Consider the following 27,514-nt stretch of genomic DNA (forward strand, 5'->3'; position numbering starts at 1 on the left):
CTGGTTTGTTTGTCGAGGTCAGTGTTGCCTCAGGTGTGCCAGACGCTTCATCTTAGGACCAGGGTCTGCACAGGTAGGTGTCCTTTCCCGTAGACCGTTTTCATTCTCGTCACTAAACTTCTCCATCAGGACCCTACCCTGTTATCTAAACTTTCGCTTGTTGCACATGTTTATCTTAACGAAACTCACCACCAATCTTTCAGCCAAGTTGCAGAGAGAACACGAAAAGCTGTCGCTGAACACGACACGTAGCTGTAGCCATGGGTTCTAGCAGCGAAGCAGAAATGAAAGCTGCTCCTAAACCTGCGCCTTTAGCACATCTTTTTGCTGGAGGGTACGATGAGATAATGAAACGAACAAATTGTCAAAGAACTGCGTGTTAATGTTTTAATATAGAATTGCTGGAATGCTTGGAACCACAGCTACAGCTCCCTTGGATGTGGTGAAGACAAGACTTCAGTCGGATTTCTACAAGGAACAATTTGCCAAACGGCCTCCAATTTCACGGAATGTGTTTCGGGCGACTGTCTCTCATTTTGCGGATACATGTTTAATTTTGCGGAATGTTTATGTTCAGGAAGGACCAAAAGCTATGTTTCGGGGTTTGGGACCAAACTTGGTTGGTGCAGTGCCTGCTCGAGCAATTAACTTCTTCACTTACGGGAATGGTAAACGCATCTTGGCCGATGTATTCAACAATGGCCAAGAAAGTACACAGATTCATCTTATTTCAGCAGCCATTGCTGGAGTTGTTACTTCGACAGTAACAAACCCTATCTGGCTCGTGAAAACTCGCCTTCAGTTAGACAAACGGAGTGGAAACTCCATACGGTACAAATCATCTTTTGACTGTATCGTGAAAACCGTTCAAGAGGAGGGCATCCGTGGTTTATACAAAGGTCTCACTGCAAGTTTTCTGGGTGTTGGTGAGAGTACGTTGCAGTGGGTTCTGTATGAACGCTTTAAGCATACGCTTGCTATGCGCAGACAAAAGCGTGTTCTCCAGGGAAAACGGGTTACTCTTTATGACCGAGGTTTAGAGTGGGTCGGTCGTTTAGGCGGAGCAGGAATAGCCAAGCTTCTGGCTGCATGCATAGCCTACCCTCACGAAGTCGTTCGTACCCGATTACGACAGAGCCCCATGGCTGACGGTAAGCTGAAATACACTGGTTTGCTCCAGTGCTTCAAGTTGGTATGGAAAGAACAGGGTATTGTCGGCTTGTACGGTGGTCTAACAGCCCATCTCATGCGTGTGGTTCCTAATGCTTGTATTCTTTTTGGAAGCTACGAAGTACTTATTCAACTATTCAGCCGATAAAAATTCCCATCCAAAAAACTCTTAAAACAAAACGACCATGTACAGTTGGCACACATCATTGAAACCCTCATCCAACCTCATCATCCTTCATTCCTGTGACCATTGTCCTCTCTTTTTTTCCCTGGTTCTGTCAACTGTTTTACTGCCTGCTTCCAGCAGTGTCCTATAACTCACTATTATCTCGTATTTATTTTAGCAAAATACACAACCAAATAGAACATACCCTTCCAAGTTCGTTAATTAATTTAGGGCAATTTCACTATTGTTCACTAATAATAATTGTTGTACGCATCTCTCCCAAATGAAATCGTGTCTTTACATTGCAGATTTACTGCGAATTCATTCATCGTTCACCGTCGACTACGAAGCAACCATTGATTACTTTTTTTTGCAAAATCACATAATCAATGTAATACTGTTCCATGAAATTATCGCTGGAATGCATGGATTGGACGCTTGAGCCGCTCCATTCGGCTCCTGCTTTTGTAAAGGAGGATTGTCTGACAAGTACACGATTTTCAACAAAACAGGTTTCTCTGCCAGTACTACGAATATTTGGTCTTACCGAGGCTGGTGACTCAATATGTTGTTTTCTACACAATTGCTTTCCATACCTTTTTATTGATTTTGTTCCGGAGGAACATGATGACTTGATCCAGTTTCTGAAACAGCTGAAACAGTTTATCGAAGAAACGTTGAGTCGCTCTCTTCATTTAGACAATTCTCGCGTTCAACTTGTGTATAATATTCAATTGGTTAAAGGGATTCCGTTTTACGGCTACCATGTTGGTTGGCGTCTCTTTTGCAAAATATCTCTTTTTAATCCAAATCATATTAATAAACTTGCAGACCTGTTTCGCCAAGGACGAATACTGAAAAACAGCACACGCGTTTACGAGGCACATGTGCCTTATCTCTTGCAATTCCTCATCGACCACAACTTATATGGTTGTGATTGCATGGAACTAGACGAAAATCGCATTGAGCTTGTTACCGATAAGGAAACACGGAAAACTCACTGTTCATGCGAGCTCGTAGCTTCTGTTACTGCCGTCCTCAATCGAATGCGGATTCAAGAAAACTTTGTACATTCTCAATTGTACGAAGATCTGTCGGTCTATGAGCGTATCCATTCCGTTGGAAGTTTAGCGGAAGTCTGGAAGTCTGAAGCTGTTCGTCGGGGTCTACCTGTGAACAGCAGTGGAAATTCAAGTCTAGGTTTGACATACTTGCAGAGTACGCAGGCCGGATTAAAGGTTTCTTCTTCAGTCGAACGTTCTACTCAGCTTGAATGGCGAAAGGCGGAAAAGAACGGACAACTGTTTTCCAACGCCCTTCGGCTTATTGCTTCTGAGGCATCAGCAAGCGAAAAGCCGAATGTACCAATTCCAGACTATGAGAATGTGGACACAACTTTCTCATGCGTAGATCATCATTATGAATGCACAGATGCAAGCTGTCCATATTCTACAAATCAGATTGTAAAGCTACAAACCAAGCAAGCGGCGCTGGAACTTAATAGCCGTGACACTGTTATATCATCTAGTTTGCCAAGCAATTCACAATCTTCCTTACTTGGTGCTCATTCGTCTACAACGCCTTTGGCTTCAAAAGAGTCTAACGATACTTCCGGGAGAGTATCCGACATGTTTCCTTCAACTGGGTCAACAAAATCTGACAGCGAAAATCACGAAACTGTGACTGGAACCTCGTTAGAAAACAGTAATGCTAAAAAGGGTGGAAGTCAAGATACCTCACAATCAATGACCCATGACCTTCTGTTTGTTCCTTCGACAAACCCGGAAACATTACACGAACAAACTCGTCATCAGGAGTTCGGTCGTAAGCTCAAGTATACAACCAACAATCCGTTTCTGACTCAAATTCCGGAACCATCGAACCAAAACGCCTCAAATCGCCCATTTTTCATTTACTCAAAGGGTCCTCCGAGCACTAAGGAATTGTTGGCTGAGTTGCATGATTACAATTTAGCATCTACAGTGTATGACGATGTTTATTTTTCGAATGCTAAAGACTATGATCCCAATGCCACATCTCTGCCTTCGCAAATGCAAAGACCCCGCGTACATTCCATTGAAAATCTTCCTCCTTTTCACCCAGGAATAACAGAAGACATGAGCAGTCTTGCAAATGGACATGGTCTTCTTCATGTTAAAGAGTGGGAGTTTAAAGATCTACCGCCAACTTCATCCTCCTTAATGAGCTCATGGAATACTACCGTAGGAGAATCGAAACCCGCATTTGTGCAGTCAAATATAATTACCAAGACCTTCAAGCGTGATGCCTTTTCGAGCGTCAAACTTCTCGCAATGGAATGCTTTGCCTCGTCTCACGTTGATAAACTACCAGATCCCAAAAAGGATAAGCTGCAGGGATGCTTCTTTGCCTTCCAATTTGACCCCAATGTCGAGGGGATTGATGGCATGTGCTGTATTTTATGTGATGACACTATACCATTAGAGTTGTATCAGAAAGCCTTTCCTCATGTTTACTTTATCCTTGTGGACACCGAAATTGAACTCATTAATGAAGTCATATCGGTTACCCGAGACATTGATCCAACTTTGCTTTGTGGATATGAGATTCAGCAATCTTCTTGGGGCTATGTTATTGAGAGGGCCATGATGCAATTTCAGTATGACTTAACGTCTGAGCTTTCTCGCTTAAAACAATTTGAATCAGGAAAGTTCGGTAGTAAGGATGATCCCTGGGGTCATCGCAAAGCAACTTCCCTTCATGTTGTTGGACGTCATTTACTAAACATATGGCGTTTAATGAAGGGTGAGTATAATTTGTTTAATTACTCACTAGAGTCAGTAGTCTCGCATGTTTTTGATACTCAGACACCTCATTATAGCCAGAATGACTTGAACACTCTCTGGGCTAGTTCTCAACTTCGAGATAAGTTGCATTTTGTACAGTATCATTTGTCAAGAGTCAGTTATGATCTTCGTATACTTGTTTCTAGCGCCGTCATTACGAAGGTGAGAGAACAGGCACGAATTATTGGGGTCGACTTTTACTCTGTCATATCGAGGGGTTCACAGTTTAAAGTTGAATCCATCTTATTCAGAATTGCAAAAAGTGAGAATTATATTCTCCCATCACCCGGACCACAACAAATGACCGAACAAAACGCGTTGGAATGTTTGCCTCTTGTGCTTGAACCACAGACAAATCTGTTCAAAAATCCAGTAGCAGTTTTGGATTTCCAATCTCTGTACCCTTCTATCATCATCGCTTTCAATCTTTGCTTCTCCACTTGTCTAGGATATGTTCGGAATATTGATAAGGCACAACGTTTAGGATTTACATTTTACCAGGCTGATCCTACTCTTTTGCAAGCCTTAAAGGATGACATTTACATATCCCCAAACGGAGTTGCTTATGTTCAGAAAAATGTTCGAAAGTCTCTATTAGCGAGAATGCTTGAGGAACTTATTGATACGCGGTTACTGTTGAAGTCTGGTATGAAGGATTGCACTGATGCCAATATCCATCGGATTCTGAATGGTCGACAGTTGGCACTGAAACTAATAGCAAACGTGACATACGGCTACACATCTGCTTCTTTTTCTGGCAGAATGCCGTGTTCGGAGATTGCCGACACTATCGTTCAGACCGGCCGAGAAATATTAGAGCGCTCTATCAACATAATCAATGCTACCGAACAATTTGAAGCGCGTGTGGTATATGGCGACACTGACAGTCTATTCGTTGAATTGCCTGGAGCAACTAAAGAGGAAGCCTTTAAACGTGCTCAGCTTTTGGCTAACAAAATATCATCCGCCCTTCCCTCTCCATTGAAGCTCAAATTCGAGAAAGTTTATCTTCCATGCTTTTTGCTAGCCAAAAAACGGTATGTTGGATACAGTTTTGAGTCTTTAAGCGACAAAAAACCTAAGTTTGACGCTAAAGGCATTGAAACCGTAAGGCGAGACGGTACGCCCGTGCAACAGAAAGTTCTCCAGGCATGTCTCTGTGCTTTATTCGACACAATGGACTTGTCCTCAGTAAAGCGCGTTTTTCTGGAACAGTGTTCGTCCATTGTTGAAAACCGAGTTTCTATCATGGACTTTTGTTTTTCAAAAGAAGTTTACCTGGGCACGTACAAAGATGCGACTACAGCACCACCTGGCGCTGCACTTTCGTTGCGACTCATGTTGCAAGATGCTCGCATGGAACCACAGTATGGTGAACGTGTACCATATGTTATTGTAGCTGCTCCTCCGAACACGACATTAGTAAAGCGGTCTGTTAGTCCGGAGGAATTTGTGAATGACAGGTATGATAAATCTGCTATAATAAAGTGGAAGCTAACACGATAGTACACTTCATTTGGATTTAGACTATTACATTAGGCACAACATCATTCCTCCTTTAGATCGCATGCTGAATGTACTGGGCGCGAGTGCCAAACTTTGGTACGACCAAATGCCCAAAGTAAAGAAGCTACTTACTGATTCCGTGTCGACGAAAGCTTCTGCAGTTGGCCAAGGAAGAACATTGGATCAGATCTTGCATACCATGTTGTGTTGTTTATGTTTAAAGAATCCAGTTACTGCAGTTCCCAACGCTCCAACGTCGCTTTTATGTGAAGATTGCCGGCAGCATTCTGACAAAGCACTAATGAACACCCTTTATAACCTTAATTCCTCTTCACTTTTGTTTAATCGGCTCAGTCACATATGCGAGGGATGCAGCCGTATTTCCTCAGTTGATCCTATTTACTGTAATTCTCAAAACTGCTGTATCTACTATGAACGTGTTCGGCTAAGAAGTCTAAAAGATCTTCACTCAAAACGCTATTCTGCGCTTCTTCAAGCACTCGATTGGTAAAAGAATGGTGCTGAACGCAGAATGACGCTACAGGTTTCAACTCAACCTGTCTGTAATTTTACAAAATCTTTATGCTCATACAATTCGTTTAATGTACCGCCTTCAAAAGCCTTCCCTGTTTCTTCCTTCTTTCACAAAAAACATTAATATAATGACTATTATGCTTGTAGTATAGAGGTAATTCACATTCTAACTGTAATTCAGTCCCTATTCTCGGAACGTAAATTAAGTAGCAATACTACGGATCAATAATTATATTCGTCCCTGCTCGCGTTTTTAGACAAAAATAGCTACTATGAACTTGAGCCGGTTTTCCTTGGAGAAATATGACCATTTCCGTCTTAATAGCCGTCGTGCATCACGACCTTCCGATACCACAGCTTACTTGTACTGCAACTTCCACCAAGCCATACACAACCTAAGAATCCAAGAAATAACGGGAGGAGTTACAATTCTTCTTCGTAAACGTCGTGAGAACATTAATTTGTTAGACTTCTGCTTGTATATAAGAAAACGACAACGCAATGTCGTTCCGTACATATACGGATCACTCGATGACGGACTCCTCGTTAGTAACGAGTGTTCGTAAGGCCACAAGTGTTGATGAGACAGCACCTAAGAGAAAGCATGTAAGAAGTTGTGTTATTTTTACTTGGGATCATCATACTGCAAAACCGTTTTGGACAGCTATAAAAGTCCAGCCTATCTTTTCCAATGAAGTACAGACATTCAAGGCACTGATTACTATTCACAGAGTTCTTCAGGAGGGTCACAAGTCAGCTCTTCGTGATTCAGTGAACGAGGCCAGCTGGCTGAAAGCCTGTGCGCGTCAATTTACTGATGATGGAGCCAAACATTATGGAAGATTAATTCGAGACTACGTAAGTTATTTGCTTGACAAACTTGCTTTCCATAAGCAGTACCCAGAGTTTAACGGCACGTTTGAATACAAAGAATACATTAGTCTTCGACGTGTGGATGATCCAAACGAAGGTTACGAAACCATTTATGACATGATGAACCTCCAGGACCATATTGATGAATTTCAGAAACAAATTTTCAGTACCTTTGTCCGTGCCAAAAAGAATGAGTGCCGAATGGCCGCCCTTGTGCCTTTAGTGCACGAATCCTATGGTATTTATCGCTTCTTGACCAGCATGCTGCGTGCCTTGTACAAAAATGTCGACGACGCATCTACTATTGAACCACTGAAACAACGATATAAGGCCCAGCATCATCGTCTGCGTCAGTTTTACTTTGACTGTTCGAACCTGCGTTACCTTACTAGCCTTATTTCCATTCCCCGTCTTCCTCATGACCCTCCAGATTTGGAGGGCGACGACAATGCACCTGACCTTCCCAAGCGCCCAGAATCCATCGCTCCACAAAAAACGGGCTCGTCAACGATTGCTCCTGTTCCTACGGGCGGATCGAGCTTCCCCTTCCCGACAGACCTCCAGGCGCAAAACACGCCCGCCAGTCAATATGCCGCTCCGGAACCCATTCAAGAGTTTTGGGCCGACCCATCATTGGGCCAAGAATTGGCCATGCAACAACAACAGCAGCAGCAACAGCTTGCCGCTCAGCAAGCCGCGGAAGCTGAACGCCAACGGCTGGAAACGATTCAGCAGCAACAACAGCAATTGGCTGCTCAACAGGCTGCCGATATGGAACGTCAACGTATTGAAGCAGAGAGACAGGCCCAAGAATTTGAAGCCATGCAACGCATGCAAGCTGAGGCTCAACGTCAAGCACAAGAAGCTTATGCTCGTGAGCAAGAGAAAATGCAAAACCAGGGCCAGTTAGCAATAATGCAGCAACAACTTATGGCAACACAAGGACAAGTAGAGCAAGACCAAATGATGCTTCAGCAATACGACGCTCGTGTTAAAAGTTTGGAGAACGAATTACGCCAGTTGACAATCAGTTCTCAAGCACAAACGAACAGCAAAGACGATGCGATTGAAAACCTTCGTGAACAAATTGATACATGGAAGAATAAGTATGAAGCTTTGGCTAAGCTGTATACTCAGCTTCGTCAAGAACATCTGGATTTGCTTTCCAAATACAAGCAACTGCAGTTGAAGGCTAGCTCCGCCCAGGAAGCCACGGAGAAGCGGGAGCGCCTGGAAAGGGAGATGAAGAACAAGAACTTGGAGCTGGCCGACATGATTATGGAGCGTGACCGTGCTCGTCACGAACTTGACAACCTTCGTCGTTTACAACAAGGTAAGACGGAATCGGCTGAACGCGATTTGCGTCTTCTTCAACAAAAGGCAGAGGCTCTGGAGCGAGACAAGGCTTCCGAACTTTCTTCACTTATCGGTCGCTATACAAAGGAAGTTGGCGAACTCGAAAACAGTCTTCGTGCGAAGGATGCTCAGATTGCCGATCTTGGACACCGTCTGGAAGAAACGGAAAGACACTTCCAGCACCTTATTCAGTCCAAGGATGAAGAATTGGAAATACAAAAGGCAGCTGTTGATGAATCTTTAATGCAATTGGGCGAGATGCAAACAACTCAGCTCGATGTTGACAAGGCAATGGATAGTCAGATTGATAGCTTGTTAAGAGCTCAACTTCAAAAACTTGATGAGATTATTGACTCAGTTCTTCGCACGGGTATTAAGCGGTTGGACAATTGTGTTTACGAACTTGATTCTCCTATGCAGGCAGGTAATCAAAACGCAACTGCCGAGTTCTTGTTAACAACAATTGAAAACACCAGTAACGTTGCTACAGAATTTTCTACCGCTTTCAACAACTTCTTTGCCGATGGTCCTAATGCTGATCACTCCGAGGTTATTAACAGCGTTAATGCTTTCTCAGGTGCGGTCGCCGAGGTGTGTAACAACACAAAAGGTATCTCGCGCCTGGCTTCTAATGATAATGAAGTCGACAAGACTGTTTCGTGTGCTCGCATAGTTGCGAATAATGCCAAAAAGTTTTTGACAGATCTGGTTTCTCGCAATGTGCATCAATTGTCCTCAGACCAGAAAATGGATCTCGTCATTGCGAATAATGTTAATTTTCAACAAAACTTACAAACCCTTAGTCAAGTTGCTGAAACATATGCTGCCCAGAGCAAGACAGTTGGCGTGGTACAAGCAAATGGCAATGTGGAGGAACTGGTTGACCAGCAACTTCGTGATACGGCAAAGGCTATCCAGAATGCCATTGAAAAGCTAAATGCTCTTCTTGCTCAACCAAAGAACATGAACCTTCCGCCATCCGAGTTACAAGTTCATGATTCTTTGCTGAACGCATCCATCTCAATTACTCAGGCTATTGCTCGTTTAATTGAAGCTTCCACCGCCGCTCAGGCAGAAATTGTAGCACAAGGAAAGGGTTCAAGTTCAAGGGCCGCTTTTTACAAGAAGAACAATCGCTGGACAGAGGGTTTGATTTCCGCCGCTCAAGCTGTTGCTCGTGCTACAAATACACTTATTGAGACTGCCGACGGTATCATTAACGGAAACTATGATCTTGAGCACTTGATTGTTGCTTGTAACGGTGTTGCGGCAGCCACCGCTCAGCTGGTTGCTGCTTCCCGTGTAAAGGCCAATTTCGCATCCAAGACACAAGATCACTTGGAACAAGCAGCGAAAGCTGTTGGCGACGCCTGCAAGGCCCTCGTTCGCCAAGTGCAGTCTGTCGTTGAGGCTAGAGCAAAACAACAAGCTGAGCAAGAGGATTACAGTCGTTTAGGTGTTCACGAATTCCGAGTTAAGGAAATGGAACAACAAGTTTCAATCTTAAAACTGGAACATGATTTGAATGCCGCCAGAAGAAAGCTCATGGACATGCGTAAAATGTCTTACCATTACTCCGAAGAGTAGGTGGCTCGTTCAGCTTTGCATACGTGTATGCGTGTATATCTTGCGAACGGCCTGCTTGAAGAAGTATGTTTTTCACTCTCTCGTTTTCAACAGGTATTTTACAATCTGTGCCATCTTTTGTTTTTTGTAGTGCACATGAATATAATGTTTTAATCAATCGCAAGAAACGAAAGGAGACCGAGTAATTTGTATTATCTATGAAAGAGTGAAGAGGAAATCAGCACCAATGCAAAGAGAACATGCCGTCGAGCACGATGTTGTATATGTTGTTGCTATCGAACTGTTCTATAATAGCTTTAACGCTTCTTTTTGGACTCGACTTGGCTGTCGGTGCTGCTGGGTGCTTGTGAAAGGCCAGAACTGTATTCAAACAATTTCCAAGAAAGCATAATGGCAAGGGAAACAATTCCAAAAACCGCGAAATTGAACGTAGCCAAAGAACATTGAATAAGGACGAACGAGCCAATGAGTTTTACAAAAACTTCCTTTGGTGTAACTGTAGGCGGAGCGTTTTTATCCTTTACAATTCGGAACGGAAACCACTGAATACATCCTGGAGGACCAAAGAAGACGGAATACTGACCAATTCGGAGACCTTTGTATTTCTTTTTTTCATCCTCGGAAACATTTTTTTGGATATGAATAACATTGAACGCCACACCAATGCAGAGAATAACGATTCCTATAACATTACTCCGAAGATCATGAAACGTCCAAGAAAACTTAATCGCATCCGAAGGCGCTGAATCCGCTGCTGCCTCCATTTTTCAAACGGTGGATGGGTGAGTTTGGGTGGTGACGGATGAAGACGAGAGAGTGTAAGTGGTAAAAGATAAGCAGAAAGACGTAAGGTAGATTGCGTAGATTGGATGGAAGGATGAAGTTAGGTGCATGAGAAGAACGTTATACTTTAGTAGTTGACACAATGATGTTGTGGTTACCGGACTGCTTGAGCAGTTCCTCCGGCACCTTGACGTTGTAAATCGTTGGAAACTTGCTGTACACCGCTCTCACCTCCCTTGCGCGGGAGATATTGATGGGGGATGGGTGGAGGTGCACAGGAAAAGTAAGGATGCTGCAGGGCCTCCAATGTAGTGGGACGTTTGTCTGGGTTGTAATGAAGCATTGTCTTGAGAAGATTGATCTCTTCGTAACCAGCGGCAGAGAACAGAGCTTCCATACCTCCATTCGGTGGAGGCATGGCCTTCATTTCCACGTAGTTGGGAAGCTTTTTCATGGCTGGCCAAACACTAGGATCCGGTGAACCCAAGGCTCGGAAAATGACGTTCAATTGATCCAAATCAGACTCACCAGGAAGGTATGGTGTTCGAAGCATCAACTCGGCGAAAATACAGCCAACACTCCACATGTCAACGCCCGTACCGTATGCTCGAGCACCCATTAGCAGTTCCGGCGACCGGTACCAACGGGTAACAACTTGGTGGCTCATGTTGTTCGTTGTACCATAGTCACGGGCCAAACCAAAATCAGCAAGTTTCAGTTTTCCGTCGCTTGAAATCAGCAAGTTATTAGGCTTTAAATCACGATGTAAAATGAATCGAGAATGAATAAAGTGTAACCCACGAAGAAGCATGACCATCCAGGTCTTTATATGAGCCGGTTGAAAGACGATAGACCGGTCCTTAATTAACATTTCCAAGTCACTTTCCAAGAACTCCAAAATTAAGTTTAAGTTCGATTTCGTAGAAAACACGTCAACTAATTCAATAATATTTTCGTGTTTAATCTCTCGAAGAAACTTCACCTCGCGAATTGCACTAATGTCGAGTCCATCTTTGAATTGACTGAGTTTAATTTTCTTTATAGCAACCTTTCTGTTTGTTTCTTTTTGCCGGCCCAAGAAGACAACGGCATATGTACCTTCACCAACCTTGCGCTCCTTCACATATGTCCATTTTTCAGACTTTTCAATGTCGGCCATGACAGCTAGCAAGAAACACACCTTCACACAGAACCACGCTCTCCTCACCTTTCTAAATTTGTCGGTTTTGGTGGTGAGTTTGTAAACGTGGGGGTAAATGGGGCAACACATAATCTACAAAAAAGTAATATTAAAAGAGGTTTAAAAAAAAAAAACGGTTTAGAAAAGCGTTATATGTAGTAGAACACTCAGAGAACATACATTGAATAATATAGTGTTGTAGTACAGTTTAACGTAGTAACAATCCCGTTCACCCCCTGTTCATAACCCATACGTCCCTAGTTAATGGCTCACTAGGTTCATGGTCAAACAAATTCGTGACGAGATATGGATAAATGAAAACGGCTCAAAGCAGGAATATAAAAATGATAAAGCCCCCATGGTCCCCTTCCTTCTTACGTTAGAGAATTTGTACTCACCGTCCTTTTGTGCCCATCTGTTCTTAGCAGTTGGCCAGCAAGCTAAACAAGACTTCAATCTTTCATCCTAAATCAGATCCTGCCACAGGAATTGTACTTGTTGACTTCGTAGATTGACAAACAGGAACACCTTTCTCGCACTCGAAGGATGAGTGGATTCAGAAACAGCGATGACCAAGATCCCTACGAGCCAGTCAAGACTCCATTAAAAGTTCTTTATGTAAGAGAGGCACCCACACCCGATGTACTTGCTCGTATTCCAAGCATTGACGGAGACACACTTGGAGGAAAGACGCTGCGAGAAGCAAGTGAAAGTCCAGCAGCAGCCTCCGGCAATCTTCAACGGAAACTGAAAAGTCGACATATGAAAATGATTGCCATTGGAGGATGTGTGGGAACAGGTCTTTTTGTCGGCAGTGGAAACGCCTTATCAGACGGTGGTCCTGCAAGTATTGTAATTGCATTTATCATTGTTGGCCTGTACGTTCTTTGTACCACTAGTGCTCTTGCAGAGCTTTCGGTCGTGTATCCATCCCCTGGTTGCTTTTACAAGTACTTCTCCCGGTTCATCCATCCCGCATGGGGCTTCTCTGTCGGCATTCAATACTGGCTTGCATTTTCGGTAACGATTCCGCTGGAGCTAACTGTAGCGCCAATGGTTATAAACTTTTGGAACGTGCACGTTCGCGCGTCTGTTTGGATTTCCATCTTTTTTGTCATACTTATCGGCATCAATTTTGTGGGCGTCAAGGGGTATGCTGAAGTGGAATTTGCATTGAGCATTGTGAAAGTTCTTGCCGTTTTTGTCTTTATTATACTTAGCATCATCATTGACGTGGGTGGCATACCTAACAACGACCTGGGTACTGTGGGTCTACGGTACTGGCAGAACTCGATGGCATTCCGGAACGGGCTGAAAGGATTCTGTTCGGTGCTTGTAATTGCCGTCTTTTCCCTTTCCGGAACAGAACTTGTTGGTCTTGCAGCCGGAGAAGCACAAAACCCAAACAAAACCATACCGAAAATCGTGAAGCAAATATTCTGGCGTGTCCTTTTGTTTTATGTCGTAGGACTGTTTATGATGACGCTCATCGTGCCAGGCAATATTCCAGAGTTGCGCTCAGAGAGCACGTCAGAAGAACTTATTTCGCCATTTGTACTGGCCTTACAACTGGCAAATCTAAGGGCCCTACCAAGTATCATGAACGCGGTTATCCTGTTATCCACTATTTCGGTTGCGAACTCCGCGTCGTACGCAGCCGGGCGAACACTATTCGCCCTTGCCAAGAATGGATATGCTCCCAAAATTTTCCGACGCACGACGAAGAAGGGAGAACCACGGAATGCAACAATAGGTGTCTTGTGCTTCGGCTGCATTGCGTATGTCGCTGAGGCAGGTTTAGGGGGTGCAGTCTTCAACTGGCTGTTGTCACTATGTGGTCTTTCAACCATTTTCATATGGGGAAGCATCTGTTTGGCTCATTTGCGTTTTCGAAAAGCATGGAAACTTCAAGGACATACGTTGAACGAACTCTTGTTTACAAGCAAATTCGGTAAGCTTGGTTCGTACTACGGTGTAAGTATGACTGTGCTGTGCCTAATAGCGCAATTGTACATTGCCTTGTTTCCTATCGGACGGAAAACCAACGCGATTGATTTCTTCCAGGCATACTTGGCAGCTCCGGTAGCATTCTTCTGCTTTCTATTTTGGAAACTGTACAAAAAAGAAGAGCGGGTTCCGCTGGACAAAATCGATCTCATGGAGGGTTTTAATGGACGCATTACTGAAGACCTTGAGACAGCCATTGAAACTTCTGACATTGTCCAAGTGCAGTTTTCTCCGAAAATGAAAATGATAAAGGAGAAGGAGGCGCTTGTCTCCGTTGCCGAGCAGCCTGAAGACTAGTACACGCCTCCGAAGCAGCTTTCATTATGCGAACAGAGCTTGACGAATTTCAGCTCCTCATCCAAGAAGCCCAGCTTCCTCGCTCAAATCGCCAATTCAGTCGCAACACTTATGCAGATCATGACATCATAAACAAAATAAAGTACATTTATGCGAAAATGTTCCAGCACATGCTAACCTTGTATTAGACTTTCTTTCGCAAGTCGCGCAGCAGAACTTTTTCGAGTTTGGGTTGGAGAGTTGCGTCGTTTAAGTCGTCGAGAAACAAGGACTCGTAGCTAAACGAAGACGAACTTGCAGAAGAAGACGCGGGAAGTGGGTCAAAGGTCCGGAAAAAGGTAGGATCAAAGGCGCGTTCAATTTCCGTATCCAACTGTTCGTGTGACACGATAAAGTTACTTGGAGACGTGTACAGCGAGCTGATCTTTTTAATGAGAGTCGCCTTTTTCTTAAAAAGCATTTTCTTCGCGTTATTCTTGCGTTGTTTTTGGAATTCGGCGGAAGGAAGTTCCTTTATAGGCTCATAACGGATAGTAGGAATAAGCGCATCGATAGCAGCCCTCTGTTCTGTAAAGGTGTTGTTCCTTCTGGCAGAAGGACGCGTGTCTTTGCTTTTTTTTAAGCGACACTCTCGTGCAGTAGACAATTCTTGCTGAAACTTGACGCGTAATTTGTGAATCTCGTTTTGAAACGAAGGAGAAGCACTACTAGAACGACATTGGAGTGACTTGAGGAGTTGTGGAGGACGAATACAGCGATTCGTTCGTTTCCAGAGCATGAGGGAGGAGACTGGCGAAGGGAGGAAAGGGGAAAGGTGCAATTAGCACGTCCGAGGCATAGCCGCGGGGCAGCCGCGCTAGCGGTTGTCCCTCGGTGCTGCCTCGGGATCCTCGTTCTCTGTATTCTCCCTTCGCCTGTCTCCTCCCTCAACCACACACGCCAGACCAGCACCATGAAACTCGTTCGGTATGGCAGATAAACGCGTTTTCTTGCTAACAAACGCAGGTTTTTGATGAAACTCACGAACGAGACTATCTCAATTGAATTAAAAAATGGTATGGGCGAAAAAAAACGCGTACATTCATCGCTAACACCGCGACTAGGAACAATCGTAAACGGCACCATCACGTCGGTGGACATGCAAATGAACACGCACCTAAAAGCTGTAAAAATGACCGTCAAGGACAGAGAACCTGTGCCTCTGGAGACGCTCTCCATTCGGGGGAGCAATGTCCGTTACTTTATTCTTCCAGACTCGCTACCCTTGGACACGCTGCTCATTGACGACTCGCCTAAGCCCAAGCAGAAGAAAAAGGAAACGCGTGGCCGCGGCAGGGGCCGCGGACGAGCCAGGGCTCGTGGCCGTGGTCGGCGGGGTTTCTAAGTGGGGGCTTAGTGGCGTCACACGAAGCTACACAGCCTTGAAAACAAAAAACAAACGATGTTTACGACGGAACGAGGCTGACGTTTGGTGGCATGAGTGGGGGAAGCGGGTGGGGAAACAGGTGGGGTAATCGGTTTAAGACCAGCCGATGGAGTCATGTGATATATGCTCCACGTGCGGCATGTGCTCTGCACGTGATCACGCTATGCTTGTTCTCTGTTTACTACCACCACCACCACCACCACCATCATTTCTTTGCTCCCCCGTCTCCCCCTGCCCACCATGAGCTACAAGAAGAATCGCGAACACGACCCGCTCGCACAGTCGATTGGCAAGCCGACTCCGTTCGATGCTCGTGGAAATCCGCGCGTGACATTCTCCACTCCCTCACGAAAACCATCGAAGCGGATTATCCTCCCAAGCAGCGAGCCTGTGTATGAGCTATGGCAACTACGGGAAACAGTTGGTAATCTTGATGGAGCCGGCGAGGAGCCCAAAATGGAAGAAAAGTCTCGAAAAATTGCACTCTCTCGGATGTACGCACACCCAAAACCGACTCCCGAGCAACAAGAGCTTATTATGCAAGTACTTTCCTACCGCGTTAGCCAGCTTGACGCGCTCAATTGGAATGCTGTCGAACCAACGGAGTAGAGGCCCTGTGGCGGCTGCGTATGAAGGATAGAGTAATGCACAGAGCGGTGAAACCGGTCTGCTTGCACGTTTCCACAGATCACCCGCTCTGTTTTATGAGTAATGAATTGTTATGAATGAACGCGAAGCTGGCGTCTTACCCAGCCTGGTAAATGCAAACGCGAACACGGTCACACGCGTTCGCGTTTGCATTTACGAGACTACATCATCGTCGGATTCCATGCAAGAAAATTTCCGCAAACAGCCCCCCCTACGTCACCGCGGCCCAATCCAGGGCCCGAAAAGCGCTTATCGCAGAAAACGTGTGCCCAGGCGTGGACAAAGAAACCCTGTGAAAACGTGCAACCACCCCCTTCGTAGTTTTATTCGCATCAGCATCGCGTACGAACCATTGTCGTCATCGAATACGGAGGACATCGGCGGCCATCGTGGACGACTTTGTGGTCTAGACCACGCGTGCGTTTTTTGCTCTGGTTTCTGTTCTGACGATGCGGACCGTCCCGTTAGCAGATTCAGCGGCAATTAAGCAGCAGGCCCCGCAAAAAACACTGTTCACGTGGTAGACTTAGCTGTCGCTAAATTAAGCTTGTTTTTTTTTCATCGTTGGTATTCGTCCGTCTTCCCGAAAACTGCCCCCTTTTGCAAACGCGTGACGTCAGGGCCGATCGTGCCTTCGTCATCGGCGCGTTCTTTGGTGCTGAGGCCCTGCTTCGAATGAAAGCGACGCGTGCGTGTTGATTAGCAGTCTTCCGTAGCTGCAAACAAAGAACACGGGAGGAACGCGTTGACGCGTCAAAAGCACGTCCTTGGCCGATAAAAGCATCCCAACCCTCCTCCTCATTTATCCTCTACCAACCACTCTCTCTCTCTCTCTCTCGTTTTCGTCGCCTGTGTGCTGTCTCGCCAACGACAGCTTTGCACACATCCAACACTCTCTTCGCGTATTAAAGCACAGTACACGATTCTCTTAGCGTGTGTTCGCGTGTGAATCCATCTGGTTCCGGTGTGCTTGTTTTATTTTGCTTGTGTGCAACCGTTGTTCTTCTAATTTACTACGACGAAATTTACGCGTCGTGCAGCATCTGCAACTATTTCTCTAGTCTTGTTCTTTGTCTTGTTTCGTGTCAAAACGTGTGTTTTCACTCGTCTTGACTAGCTTTTGTCGCTTCTTGAGTTGACCAAACTTTAATTTTCGCGTCGCGTCGCGCATTTTTCAGGTTTCTTTACGTTTGTTCCTTTTGCAAGAAAGAATCAATCCTCGCTAGTATTTTTTCTTTGTCCGTCGTTATTTTCTACCTTCGTTTCTTTTCCTCGTCAGTTGCGTTGTTCTTCTTTTCTTTGTCCTTTCGCTCTTTTTCGTCGTTTGTCCCACGAATCTTTGCTCGCTCTCCTCTTCTACAGGGTTCCTTCTTTTGTATCTAATTTGTTTCTTGCCCATCAAGCGCGTGCTGCTTCTCTCTTGCCTCTCTAGCTCTTTTTATCTTCTCGCGCTTTTTCGTGTGTGTGTCCCCGTTTCGCTTCTGCTCATTGCACAATTGCTGCCTGTGTGTGTGTTTCGAAACCTTTTTCTCCAAACTTCTCTACTAAGCTACCTACAGTTTATGAGCACTTGCCGACGCCATTAGCTGTTGTCTCCATTATTTCTTGTCGCTTCGTTCTTCTCGGCCTTTATCTCATCTTCTTTCTTGATTGAACCTCGTGAAACGGCCAATCATTCAGCCATTGCTTCGTTCAATTACTCAATTGTCACCCACTGTAACGACCCTCTTCTCTTTGATTCCGTGTATACCCTTTTTCTTCGAAAATGACAGCCAACTTGCCCCTTTCGAGTCTCAACAAAGGCCTCTCCTCTGACTCGATGCCGTTCGCGGACATCGACCCAATGGGCCCAGCACTGCCATCGAGCCTATTGCACTCCCCCATGCTGCCTAGCGAAGCCTCCAGCAAGCCGAGAATGTCGCTTCTTAGCCGCCCCTCGTCAAACAGCATGAACGAGTCCTCCAGCGCCCCCAGCACCATTACCAACCCCACAACGTCTTGTGAGCTCAACAAGGACAAAGACGAAACATTGACCAAGCCTGTGCAACCACGCTCCCTCCTGGCCGCCTCTTTGGAGAAGTCGTCGTCCACTATGACGGCGGCATCCTCCACCACAGGCGCTGCTCTCCGCAAACAGCCTGAACATTCGGCTCTGCTCGCCTCCCTCAATCAAAAACTAGTTTCGCTCAACCCGCTCACTAGCAAGGCGGCAGACGCCGTATCGGCTACCGTTAGTACTACTTCGTCTTGGTATCCACAGGACTCTGTGCTTTCCGAGTCCCCGCCCATCTCGACAGCAGATCTTTCGTCCTCGGCTGCTAGAGTGTCAGGTGAACCGTTCTCCATTCTCGCTTCGAACGCCGCTACGTCTGCTGCTGCCATTACGAACAATTTGGTCGGTCTGAAATGCGCTCCCAATGCTGCGCATGACGTTACGGTACCCTCATTCTTTGACAACTCAACGGTCACGTCGCGTTACTTGATCGTTTCGAATTTGCCTCGCATCGTTCCATGCTCTTCACTCATTGAGATCTTTTCTGTATGTTCAATGGTTTGATAACAATGCTTTCAAAAACGTCACCTGCCTAACTGTGGGTTTGACGCTTTTGGACTCGTCCTGTTTTTTTTGAGAAACCCCCCTTACGCTTTTTCGTTTGTGTATGACATTTACTAACCCTTGACAAATAGCAATTTGGCGATGTTAAAGGTATTGACACATCGGCCCTTTCGACCGATGGAATAATCATTGTCGCGTTCTATGATCTCCGTCAATCCATCCAGGCTTCAAAAGCCCTACGCCACAGACGGTTCTTCAATGATCGTTTACTCAATTGTCAGTTCTGCTCACGGGCAACGCTGCAAAAGGTTCGTTCTGTCTAAGCACTGATCCGAATGAGGGTTTTGTTATTTTGGTTTTTTTTCTGCAATCGCGTTACTAACAGCACACCCAGATGATAAACCAGGGTGCTCCGATTCACTTTCTTGATGACAATGAAGGTCAATTATTGATCACACTACAGGGGAGCACTTCGGTAACGAAGGAGCAAATGCAGGGGATACTCCAAGCGTTCGGCTCCCTAATTTCCTTAAAAACTCTGTACACGAACGGTGTTGCCCAGGTTGTTTGCAAGTACTTTGACTCGCGTGATGCGTCTTTCGCCTACGAAGAACTGGACGGGCGTGTAATTCACAACATGTGCTTCCGAGTTTCGTACTACGACCCGTCAGTTGACTCGTCAAGTAGCTCTGCCTCACTTTCAAGCTATTCTATGAAGAGCCTCGGCGCTATGCCTCCTTCTTTTGATTGGAGTGGCAGTACCGGTGTGTCGTCAACAAGTCGCAATACCGTTACTGAGATGTCGTTTTCACCCTACGCTTCAGATGCCTTCCCCGCGTATCAGTCTGTGCCTTTAGGCCGTACAGAATCTTCGCCCGCCTGGGGAACACAGCGTCTGCACAGACCCCTTGCAGACCGGTCAAACAAGTTTGACTATGGTGCCAGTGCGTTTGGTGCACCGAAGTTTGGGCTCGAGTCAACATCGCTTGGGCAGCCCAATGCATTCCGTTTGCGTCATCTGTCGAATGACTGGTTAAACAACATTTCTTCGCGTTGGAATTCCATCCCGCAATCGCTAAATGAGCGTGAGTCGGAAAATCTGGCCTCTGTTGGCATGAAGAGAAGTTTGACTGTAGATGTTGGTTCCGCTCGTCCTAACCCGTCAAATTTGAGTTTTGCTTCACTAACGTTGCATGACACAAACAATAACCGGCCTTCGTTCCGCGACGTTAGCATTCCTCATTCTATTTCCAACGGTTCGCAATGCATGGAACGGTCTGCTTCCTTGGACCGCAATGTTGTTGATTATGATCGCATCCTTCAAGGCCTTGATACCCGTACGACGATCATGATTAAAAATATCCCCAATAAGTTTACCCAGCAAATGCTTCGTGACTATATTGACGTTACGAACCGCAACACCTACGACTTCTTGTACTTGCGTATTGACTTTGTAAACAAGTGCAATGTTGGTTATGCTTTCATCAACTTCATCGAGCCGAAATCTATCGTGACTTTTGGAAAGGCTCGTGTCGGTACGCAGTGGAACGTTTTCCATTCCGAAAAGATTTGCGACATCAGCTATGCCAACATTCAAGGCAAGGAGCGTCTCATCGAGAAGTTCCGTAACTCGTGTGTCATGGATGAGAATCCAGCCTACCGCCCAAAGATCTTTGTCAGTCATGGTCCTAATCGTGGTCAAGAGGAGCCGTTCCCGGCACCTAACAACGCTCGTCGTAAACTTCGGTCAATCGCCAGTGCTCAGCAAATTGGTAAGCTGCCACCGCGCCATGCCAACATGTTTTACTAACTCTGTCCTTCAGGCTTATTCCCGCCGACGACAAGCAAATGTTAAACTCAAAAGACAGGCAACAAAGTGGTGATTTCCTTCACCTAGCGGCATTTGTTTGCTTTTCATTCCTCTAAATTTTGCATATACATGGCTATCTCTTTACATATATTAAGAGTCATTGTTAGACTCTCGGCCACTATAGTTTTGCACGATTTGTCCGATTACAACTTTTTCTTCTTTTTCCCCCCACTCCATTTTCGTCTTTTTTTCTTCTTTTCCCCTGTTACGCTTTGCTTACGCTTATGGCTTGATGACTGATGTTTCTTTTTTACGCGCGAATTCCTGTTGACGGTTCAAAAAACATGTCTTCCTAACTACCTGGCGCTTATGAATGGAGAGGAGGGAGTACTGTCTGGACGAGAAGCAGAAGGAAGGGATATTTGATGTTGAACAGAGGAATCGGGATGTGGATCTCTCATATCTCATGAGCTTTCTCTCTCCTTGCCTTTCTCCTGTATCATCGTTGCTCTCTTCATCTTTGTTTAAATGCCTTCTACACCGTACCACTCGCCCTGGTCGCCGTCGATCAATACTCCCAGAGTTGTTCCTTGCTCCTACCATTCGTTCCCTCCATGCTTCCAAACCCCTTCTTGCCTTTGAAATGCGACGGTGCTGTCCCTATTCGTCCATCTTAATACGAAAGTCTTTTGGTTCATTTGGAAGGTGTGTGCTATCTTTTGCTTAATGTATGTATCATTAGATTTGTTTTCTTGTGAAATATAAATGCAGGATTTATTACGAAGCTGGGTGCGACAAACGAAATGAGGGAAAGCGGATTAAAGATCCATGCTCATTTGCGGTTAATGTTACGGAGCTCGTTTATAATTAGCCTCGGGCTATAGCTATCTAGTGAGCTAGTTGCTAGTTTACATATATCCTCGCTCTTAAGTCTCTCCCAATTTTATGGCGTGGGTGTTGTTGGTACCAGCCCTCCGGAACCTCACCACCAAAAATGCACCACAAGTTGGATTGCGTAAGCATTTACTAGCAAAACACGAACAGCTGGAAGACTCAAAGAAAGTCAATTCAATTGCCCGAAGGAATCTGGATCCAAAATTCTTTGTATCTTCACGTAAACTAGTGATTCTGCACGATGTTTGGTCGGCTGAAGGATCAATGGAATAACTCGCTTGCATACGCCCAAGAGCAGGCTCGGACTCATTCTCGACATCTCTCAACGACAGATCTGGGAAATGCAGACAAGCTGGAGGAAAAGCGTGCAGAGCGTCTCAGTATGGCATACGAAAATGTGAGACAGCAATTAGTAGCCGAGAAAAAGAAAATTGAGCAATTTCAAAAAATGCTGCAAGAGAAAACTCCATTGTCAGACATTGACGATGTACAGGGTTTCTCTGACTACATGGACGACTTATCAAAACGGTACAGTATGTCTATGGATGAGGTTCGTCGTCTCTCTATCGAGCTAGAAGGCACGAAGAAACAAGCAAATGAACAGAAGGAAGCGTCTGAGAAGGCTATTCAGGGTTTGCAGCAACAGCTTGAGGAAAATAGCACTTCCATCCAACAACTCCGAGAACAAATTGATTCGTTGACTCAACAGAAAAGTGAGCTGCTAAGCAAGACAACTGCAGTGTCGCCATCCGTTGTCACTTATGCACCTACTGTTGTTCAGCAAAAACCCCGGAACTGGAGTAAGAAACGTGTTTCTAAAGGAAAATCACACAGACGGGCAAAATCGAGACCCATTTTACCCACAGATTTGCCGTCTTTGGAGGAAGAGGTTCCTCAATCTAATAACGTCAATGGAGATGAGAAAAAGTTGAACAAAGATACTTCCATTACACAGAAGCAGCAAGACTCACCTCGTGGTAATACACAGACTGACCCGGAACTTGTTTTGGAAACTGTTGGAGTGTCCGATGATGAACGGAAAGCTTCGTACGAAGAGCAAATTGCTCAGCTGAAGAACACACTAAAACAGAGAGAAAATGAGAAGTCTTCTATTCAAGATTTACTCGACACCGAACGGGAAAAAAACGTTGCACAAAAACTAGCTTCGGAGTCGTTGATCAAAGCAACAGAGTCCAAATTGCTTGCGTCGCAGAAACTTACGACAGAACTTGAGTCTCAGCTTACCGCAGAGAAGCAGAAAAACGAGCAGCACATTGCTGCCATCACCCAATTGCAGGCAGATCGTTCCTCCCTGCGAGAGCAAATAAACGCCGCTCAGGCTAAAACCAAGGAATTGGAAGACAAGCTTGCCATGCTAGAAACGCAATTAAGTGAGAAGGAAACGCAGATACAAAGTCTTCATTCCGAAGTTGGTAACGCAAACACGCTTTTAAAGAAGCAAATGGACGCTGCCAGCGACTACGCACGCAAGTATGCAATGATCAAGGAGCATAATACAGAGCTCGGTTGTCAACTTTCAGAGTTGGATGATCGTCTTCAAGCACGAACAGAGGAGATGCAGGAGGCACAATCTATGCTACAAGAGCAAAGTGCCGACACTCGACGGTTAAAAGAAACAATCGAAAGACTGGAAAGTGAACGTCAGGAACTGCGTGACCTCTCTAGACTGTCTACAATGCAAAGGGAAGAGACCAGTGCGAAACAGTTTGAGAGTCTTGTTCGTGAGCTTGAGTCTTCCAATAAGGCCAAAGAGGAGCTATACAAAGAAGTTACAGAGCTGCGCAGTGTATTAGATAATCTGCGAACAGACAAAGATGTTGCGAATACACCTCCAAAAAGCTCATCCTCAGAGCCATCTTCTTCTAGTAGAAGGGACAGCTCTCTTGATTCAGCTTATGCCTCTCTTCGGACGGAGCACGAAAATGTACTGAAGGCGTTGCATGATTCTATGGCGCGCTACGAACATTTACAGACTTCCTTTCGATCTGTGTATTCTAAGTATGAAAAACTTAAATCCAATCAGACTGCTGGAGACACACCTGAAGCTCAAAACAACGAACAAACTGAGAGCAGTACACAAAAGCCTCGTAACGTAAGAAAAGATGATGACATGTCTATCGACAAGGAGTACACACGAAATATCCTCTTCCAATTCCTTGATCAAAAGGACAAACGAAATGACATCTGCACTCTTTTAGCCACTCTTTTAGACCTTGACCGTGATCAACAAGCCAAGTTGTTAAGCATAAAGTAACGATTTTTTGTTGTCTCTTGTTCCCTCACTCATCCAATTTTTCATGAACGTGAAGACAACTCATCATGCATCTAATTTTCTTAGTTAATAAACAAGCATCTTCACCATTTTAAAACTAATTGTACTTGTTTGTTCATCCTGTAAATGTTAGATGGGCTTTCCTGAAAATTGTTTATACCTTGTCCTCTCCCATACAAAGTTCATCTCAAAATAAGTTGGATCAATCGCGCTCGTGTTAGACTTTAGAGCGTCTAAGAAGCTGTATAGTGTTTAATAACAGCATCTTTGTCCTGTAGGAGCTACTGGTTTATTCAGACGCCGGCCTTTTGCGTCGGTGTAACCAGTTTTTGTCCTGAGTCTTGCTAAGGCTTGCTCCATTGCTGCATTCTTCATTATGTACGTTCCCAATGGAGTTCCCCAATATCTAGAACTTTATTGTTATCCTCTCCGCATTTTAAAACTTCGAAAAAACCCCGTTTTTGTTGTCTTAACTCAAAGTGATATTTTGATATACCAAACCCATCCAATATCTCCCCTTTTTTGTTTTAAAAAACCAAAGGCAAGTGTTTTAAAGCATGGTTCTAATAATGGTCTTGCTTTTGACAGTGATTCTATGACAATTGCCGTCTCTACAGACAAAAACTATGTCGTACTGTTCCGACTTCAATTCGATGTCGAGGAACAGTCGCTACGTCCGTCATCCTCAAAAACGGTGCCTATGGAAGGGCCAGGTGAGTGTCTGGGGACAATTAAATGTGTTGTTCGTCACAGTCTTACTCTACGATATGATTCTGGGATTTCCTGTATTTTTGCCCGGAAAAACGTCTTACTGTGTGCTGCTAAGAATGTTCCTGTGTTAAACGCTGCACATTACAATGCTAATGACAGTAATGATGAACAAAAACAAAAAGTGTTGACGAAAGCCATTGACTTCTCACAACAGTCCTGGTATATTTCGAAGGACACGCATATCCAAAAACTGTTTTACGATGAGAGCATGGGGCTCTTTCTTTTTGTAACAGCTAATGGTTTTGTATATACATGTTTTGATCTTTTTTCACAGCTCAAAACGAATGATGATAAAAAGGGAGTAAACGGCATTTGTGTCCATAATCCCAATACGGAATACGCAAACGATTGTTTGGGAAATGCCACGGCAATTTCCGTAAACTCAAAGTTTTCATTGGCGTATGTCGGTACGGAAAAGGGCTATGTGTGTGCCTATCAAATTCGCGACTTTGGTCGAACGTTCGTTCTCAGCCGTATTCATAAACCGTGTACAACAGTGCAACCAGTGTTTCATCTAGATACAAGTCCTGATGGGTTCCAACTATTAGCTGGTTTTGGTGAATCGTGGTTTACTTACACGCCTTACTTACGGCCGGTTTCAAATAATACCTCTTTCGGAAGTGGTTCTTTTGGGGTCGTGGATGGTTTTTGGGATCTGGACGGAACATCTTACTGTTGTTTAGAGCAGTGGAAGCCAATTGCAAATGACGATGGATCGTCTGCTATTGCACCCGTTGCGCGTACGGCCTCCAGTACATGCATGACCATTATCCCATTCCTACGGAATACTATTGCTTGTGGAGTACAAACGGCCCTTCACTTGTCTGCTCTTCATACAACAGATCGCATTTTTATCCCAAACACATACTACACCTATGCTTCCGATGTTGACAATTTTGGTGTCAATTCATGGAAGCAAGTTGAGTACCCACCCGATTACATTTGTCTTAACTGGCCAATTCGTCATGTTGCTTTTGACCGCGCAGGTGAGTATGTTGCTATCGCTGGTCGGTACGGCTTCGCATACTGTAAGATACATGCGAACAAGTGGAAGATGTTTCATGATGAATTAGCTGAGCAGTCGTTTACGGTTACAGGAGGGATGGTATGGTATCACAATTTTCTTGTATGTGCTGTGCGGACTGGCAACGGCCTAGAACTGCAGCTTTACTCGCGTGACAGGGATCTTCTGATCGAAAATATTCAAAGTCGTTTACCCGTTACTGCCCCAATACTTACAATTTCACGAGATGGACCTCATTTGCTAGCGTATACATCGGACAATACGCTTTATCACGTACAAATTGTAGTGGAACGCGGGAGCGGTAAACTTCAATTTGTGAGTAAAGAGGACTTTAATAATGTTTTCCCTACGCCTTATCGGATTCGGTCTTTATCGTGGTTTTTGCCAGACTATGCCAAAAAATTTCCTCCAAAGCAATTTCTTTCCTATGCTATATTTATCATTTTGATTGATGGCAAACTCATTATCCTTACATCTGACAAAAAGGGCACGGAAAAAAGTGTATATTACCAAAGTTATATACTGTGTAAAAACGTCGAGTTTTATTTATACAATGACAAAGAGACGCATGAAGAGGCTAGTTTATACACGCATTCCCTTTGGGCTATAACGGCTGATGGTCTGAAAGTTTGGCTAAACTTTTATGAGCTACTTCACGTTTTTTGTCTAAAAAAGAATACCGCTGGCGACAATCTTGGATCCATTGAAGAGGATGTTTCGTCAAACTTTGACAAATTACAGTTATCCAGTCCTCCACTTACAAGTGAGGTGCTTGTTTCTTCAGACGCTACCAGTGATCGGTATACACACTCAAGATCTTCAAGCAGCATATATTTCGGACCCAATTCCCCGCTACCTAAGACGCTAACTGATTTTCAAGCAGAAACAGAAATGCGAAACCGCGCCATCGTCTTGAACCTGACGGACAGCTTCATGTCCATCCTGTTGATTAATGGACTACTCATGAGCTATACATCCGACTACCGATCTACGAATACTAGTGGCCTGTCATATGCTAACGTTGAGGTATCCGTAAAACCATTTGTTCCTTCACTTGCTCTAGGGTTGCTGAAAGCTGGTGAGGAAGCTGAATCTATCAAAATACTGAGCATGTTCCGTGACCAATCTTATGGAACCTATTTACTCGAAATGATGTTACAACAAGTGGTCGTGAGTCAAGAAGAGGGGAACACAACTTGGTTATTGTCATCCGTTGCCCGAGTTCTTGAGCGTTTTCCCAAGCAAAAGTGGAATGTCGTTGCGAATTGCATTCGCAAAATTGAAATGAAATTTTGGCCGAGTATGTTTAAAGTGTTTGGGCAACCAACGGACATTTTTCAAAACGCTTTGCAAGAGGATAACATACTTGCTGCTCAGGAATGTCTTCTTGTTCTGCACGTGCATGATGGAATCTCCAAACACTGCAAGGAAATGCTGCAGCTGTTACAGCAAGTGCAACAGCAGAAACAAACGGACGTTATGAATGGATTAATAGATTACTTATCAATGCTAGACGTCGAAGGAGTTATGAGCAACATTCTTCGCCAAGCGTGCAAAACCATGCAATCGTCGTTGGACTCGGGAATGTCCACAGAAGTTTGCGATCAATACACACACGAGCTCGAAGCTCGAGCTCAAGCGTTAGACCTGTAGGAAAACCTGACACATATACAAAAAGGGACAGCGAAATCATAGACTCGTAAAGCAAGCTACATGCATCACAATCATTTTCATAATCAATTCATGCATTTCTAGAGTGTAATTAGGAATGAATCAGCAGCAAAATGTATGAGGACGGTTTTCAAGG

The 27,514-nt window shown here is 44.7% G+C and overlaps 12 protein-coding genes across 12 annotated transcripts; 9 read left to right on the forward strand and 3 right to left on the reverse strand.

The window, feature by feature from the left end:
• The first annotated feature begins 177 nt into the window (after positions 1–177).
• On the forward strand, positions 178–1,588 carry SJAG_00154 (pyrimidine nucleotide transporter). The gene is made up of 2 exons (XM_002171413.2): positions 178–334; positions 397–1,588. Exons 1-2 carry the CDS (start codon positions 261–263, stop codon positions 1,316–1,318), a joined length of 996 nt encoding a protein of 331 aa, XP_002171449.1. The 5' UTR covers positions 178–260; the 3' UTR covers positions 1,319–1,588.
• Positions 1,533–6,346, forward strand: SJAG_00153 (DNA polymerase zeta catalytic subunit Rev3). Its single transcript, XM_002171412.2, has 2 exons — positions 1,533–5,624; positions 5,668–6,346. Exons 1-2 carry the CDS (start codon positions 1,741–1,743, stop codon positions 6,176–6,178), a joined length of 4,395 nt encoding a protein of 1,464 aa, XP_002171448.1. The 5' UTR covers positions 1,533–1,740; the 3' UTR covers positions 6,179–6,346.
• Positions 6,347–6,481: 135 nt separating this feature from the next.
• On the forward strand, positions 6,482–10,204 carry SJAG_00152 (huntingtin-interacting protein). Its single transcript, XM_002171411.2, has one exon. It carries the CDS (start codon positions 6,703–6,705, stop codon positions 10,015–10,017), a length of 3,315 nt encoding a protein of 1,104 aa, XP_002171447.2. The 5' UTR covers positions 6,482–6,702; the 3' UTR covers positions 10,018–10,204.
• On the reverse strand, positions 10,160–10,787 carry SJAG_00151 (hypothetical protein). Its single transcript, XM_002171410.2, has one exon. It carries the CDS (start codon positions 10,779–10,781, stop codon positions 10,314–10,316), a length of 468 nt encoding a protein of 155 aa, XP_002171446.1. The 5' UTR covers positions 10,782–10,787; the 3' UTR covers positions 10,160–10,313.
• Positions 10,788–10,954: 167 nt separating this feature from the next.
• SJAG_00150 (CMGC/CDK/CDK7 protein kinase Mcs6) lies at positions 10,955–11,959 on the reverse strand (the record flags this gene model as incomplete). The annotated part of the gene is made up of 1 exon (XM_002171409.1): positions 10,955–11,959. One exon carries the CDS (start codon positions 11,957–11,959, stop codon positions 10,955–10,957), a length of 1,005 nt encoding a protein of 334 aa, XP_002171445.1.
• Positions 11,960–12,033: 74 nt separating this feature from the next.
• SJAG_00148 (hypothetical protein) lies at positions 12,034–15,143 on the reverse strand. The gene has a single exon (XM_002171407.2). The coding sequence runs from the start codon at positions 15,060–15,062 to the stop codon at positions 14,469–14,471; it is 594 nt and encodes a 197-aa protein (XP_002171443.1). The 5' UTR covers positions 15,063–15,143; the 3' UTR covers positions 12,034–14,468.
• Positions 12,258–14,451, forward strand: SJAG_00149 (hypothetical protein). The gene has a single exon (XM_002171408.2). The coding sequence runs from the start codon at positions 12,527–12,529 to the stop codon at positions 14,282–14,284; it is 1,758 nt and encodes a 585-aa protein (XP_002171444.1). The 5' UTR covers positions 12,258–12,526; the 3' UTR covers positions 14,285–14,451.
• On the forward strand, positions 15,094–15,721 carry SJAG_00147 (Sm snRNP core protein Smd1). The gene is made up of 3 exons (XM_002171406.2): positions 15,094–15,250; positions 15,290–15,339; positions 15,388–15,721. The coding sequence occupies exons 1-3, from the start codon at positions 15,237–15,239 to the stop codon at positions 15,666–15,668; spliced, it is 345 nt and encodes a 114-aa protein (XP_002171442.1). The 5' UTR covers positions 15,094–15,236; the 3' UTR covers positions 15,669–15,721.
• Positions 15,722–15,950: 229 nt separating this feature from the next.
• Positions 15,951–16,319, forward strand: SJAG_00146 (hypothetical protein; the record flags this gene model as incomplete). Its single annotated transcript, XM_002171405.1, has 1 exon — positions 15,951–16,319. One exon carries the CDS (start codon positions 15,951–15,953, stop codon positions 16,317–16,319), a length of 369 nt encoding a protein of 122 aa, XP_002171441.1.
• A 696-nt stretch (positions 16,320–17,015) lies between these two features.
• SJAG_00145 (RNA-binding protein) lies at positions 17,016–21,496 on the forward strand. Its single transcript, XM_002171404.2, has 4 exons — positions 17,016–18,897; positions 19,047–19,223; positions 19,310–20,687; positions 20,739–21,496. Exons 1-4 carry the CDS (start codon positions 18,124–18,126, stop codon positions 20,768–20,770), a joined length of 2,361 nt encoding a protein of 786 aa, XP_002171440.2. The 5' UTR covers positions 17,016–18,123; the 3' UTR covers positions 20,771–21,496.
• Positions 21,497–21,695: 199 nt separating this feature from the next.
• SJAG_00144 (GRIP domain-containing protein) lies at positions 21,696–24,001 on the forward strand. Its single transcript, XM_002171403.2, has one exon. It carries the CDS (start codon positions 21,861–21,863, stop codon positions 23,892–23,894), a length of 2,034 nt encoding a protein of 677 aa, XP_002171439.1. The 5' UTR covers positions 21,696–21,860; the 3' UTR covers positions 23,895–24,001.
• Positions 24,002–24,057: 56 nt separating this feature from the next.
• On the forward strand, positions 24,058–27,469 carry SJAG_00143 (guanyl-nucleotide exchange factor). Its single transcript, XM_002171402.2, has one exon. The coding sequence runs from the start codon at positions 24,289–24,291 to the stop codon at positions 27,358–27,360; it is 3,072 nt and encodes a 1,023-aa protein (XP_002171438.1). The 5' UTR covers positions 24,058–24,288; the 3' UTR covers positions 27,361–27,469.
• The last annotated feature ends 45 nt before the right edge of the window (positions 27,470–27,514 follow it).

This window comes from Schizosaccharomyces japonicus (genome assembly GCF_000149845.2).
Source record: "Schizosaccharomyces japonicus yFS275 unplaced genomic scaffold supercont5.1, whole genome shotgun sequence".
Taxonomy (NCBI): Eukaryota; Fungi; Ascomycota; class Schizosaccharomycetes; order Schizosaccharomycetales; family Schizosaccharomycetaceae; genus Schizosaccharomyces; species Schizosaccharomyces japonicus.

Bases quoted from the DNA above. Each gene is read 5' to 3' on its own strand.
- SJAG_00144 (XM_002171403.2), top strand. From the start codon at position 21,861: ATGTTTGGTCGGCTGAAGGATCAATGGAATAACTCGCTTGCATACGCC.
- SJAG_00149 (XM_002171408.2), top strand. From the start codon at position 12,527: ATGAGTGGATTCAGAAACAGCGATGACCAAGATCCCTACGAGCCAGTC.
- SJAG_00152 (XM_002171411.2), top strand. From the start codon at position 6,703: ATGTCGTTCCGTACATATACGGATCACTCGATGACGGACTCCTCGTTA.
- SJAG_00154 (XM_002171413.2), top strand. From the start codon at position 261: ATGGGTTCTAGCAGCGAAGCAGAAATGAAAGCTGCTCCTAAACCTGCG. The intron at 335-396 runs GTACGATGAGAT...GTTTTAATATAG, and splicing joins GCACATCTTTTTGCTGGAGG to AATTGCTGGAATGCTTGGAA.
- SJAG_00151 (XM_002171410.2), bottom strand. From the start codon at position 10,781: ATGGAGGCAGCAGCGGATTCAGCGCCTTCGGATGCGATTAAGTTTTCT.
- SJAG_00148 (XM_002171407.2), bottom strand. From the start codon at position 15,062: ATGCTCTGGAAACGAACGAATCGCTGTATTCGTCCTCCACAACTCCTC.
- SJAG_00147 (XM_002171406.2), top strand. The intron at 15,340-15,387 runs GTATGGGCGAAA...CACCGCGACTAG, and splicing joins CTCAATTGAATTAAAAAATG to GAACAATCGTAAACGGCACC.
- SJAG_00145 (XM_002171404.2), top strand. From the start codon at position 18,124: ATGACAGCCAACTTGCCCCTTTCGAGTCTCAACAAAGGCCTCTCCTCT. The intron at 18,898-19,046 runs GTATGTTCAATG...CTTGACAAATAG, and splicing joins CACTCATTGAGATCTTTTCT to CAATTTGGCGATGTTAAAGG. The intron at 20,688-20,738 runs GTAAGCTGCCAC...TCTGTCCTTCAG, and splicing joins CGCCAGTGCTCAGCAAATTG to GCTTATTCCCGCCGACGACA.
- SJAG_00153 (XM_002171412.2), top strand. From the start codon at position 1,741: ATGAAATTATCGCTGGAATGCATGGATTGGACGCTTGAGCCGCTCCAT. The intron at 5,625-5,667 runs GTATGATAAATC...CTAACACGATAG, and splicing joins GAGGAATTTGTGAATGACAG to TACACTTCATTTGGATTTAG.
- SJAG_00143 (XM_002171402.2), top strand. From the start codon at position 24,289: ATGTACGTTCCCAATGGAGTTCCCCAATATCTAGAACTTTATTGTTAT.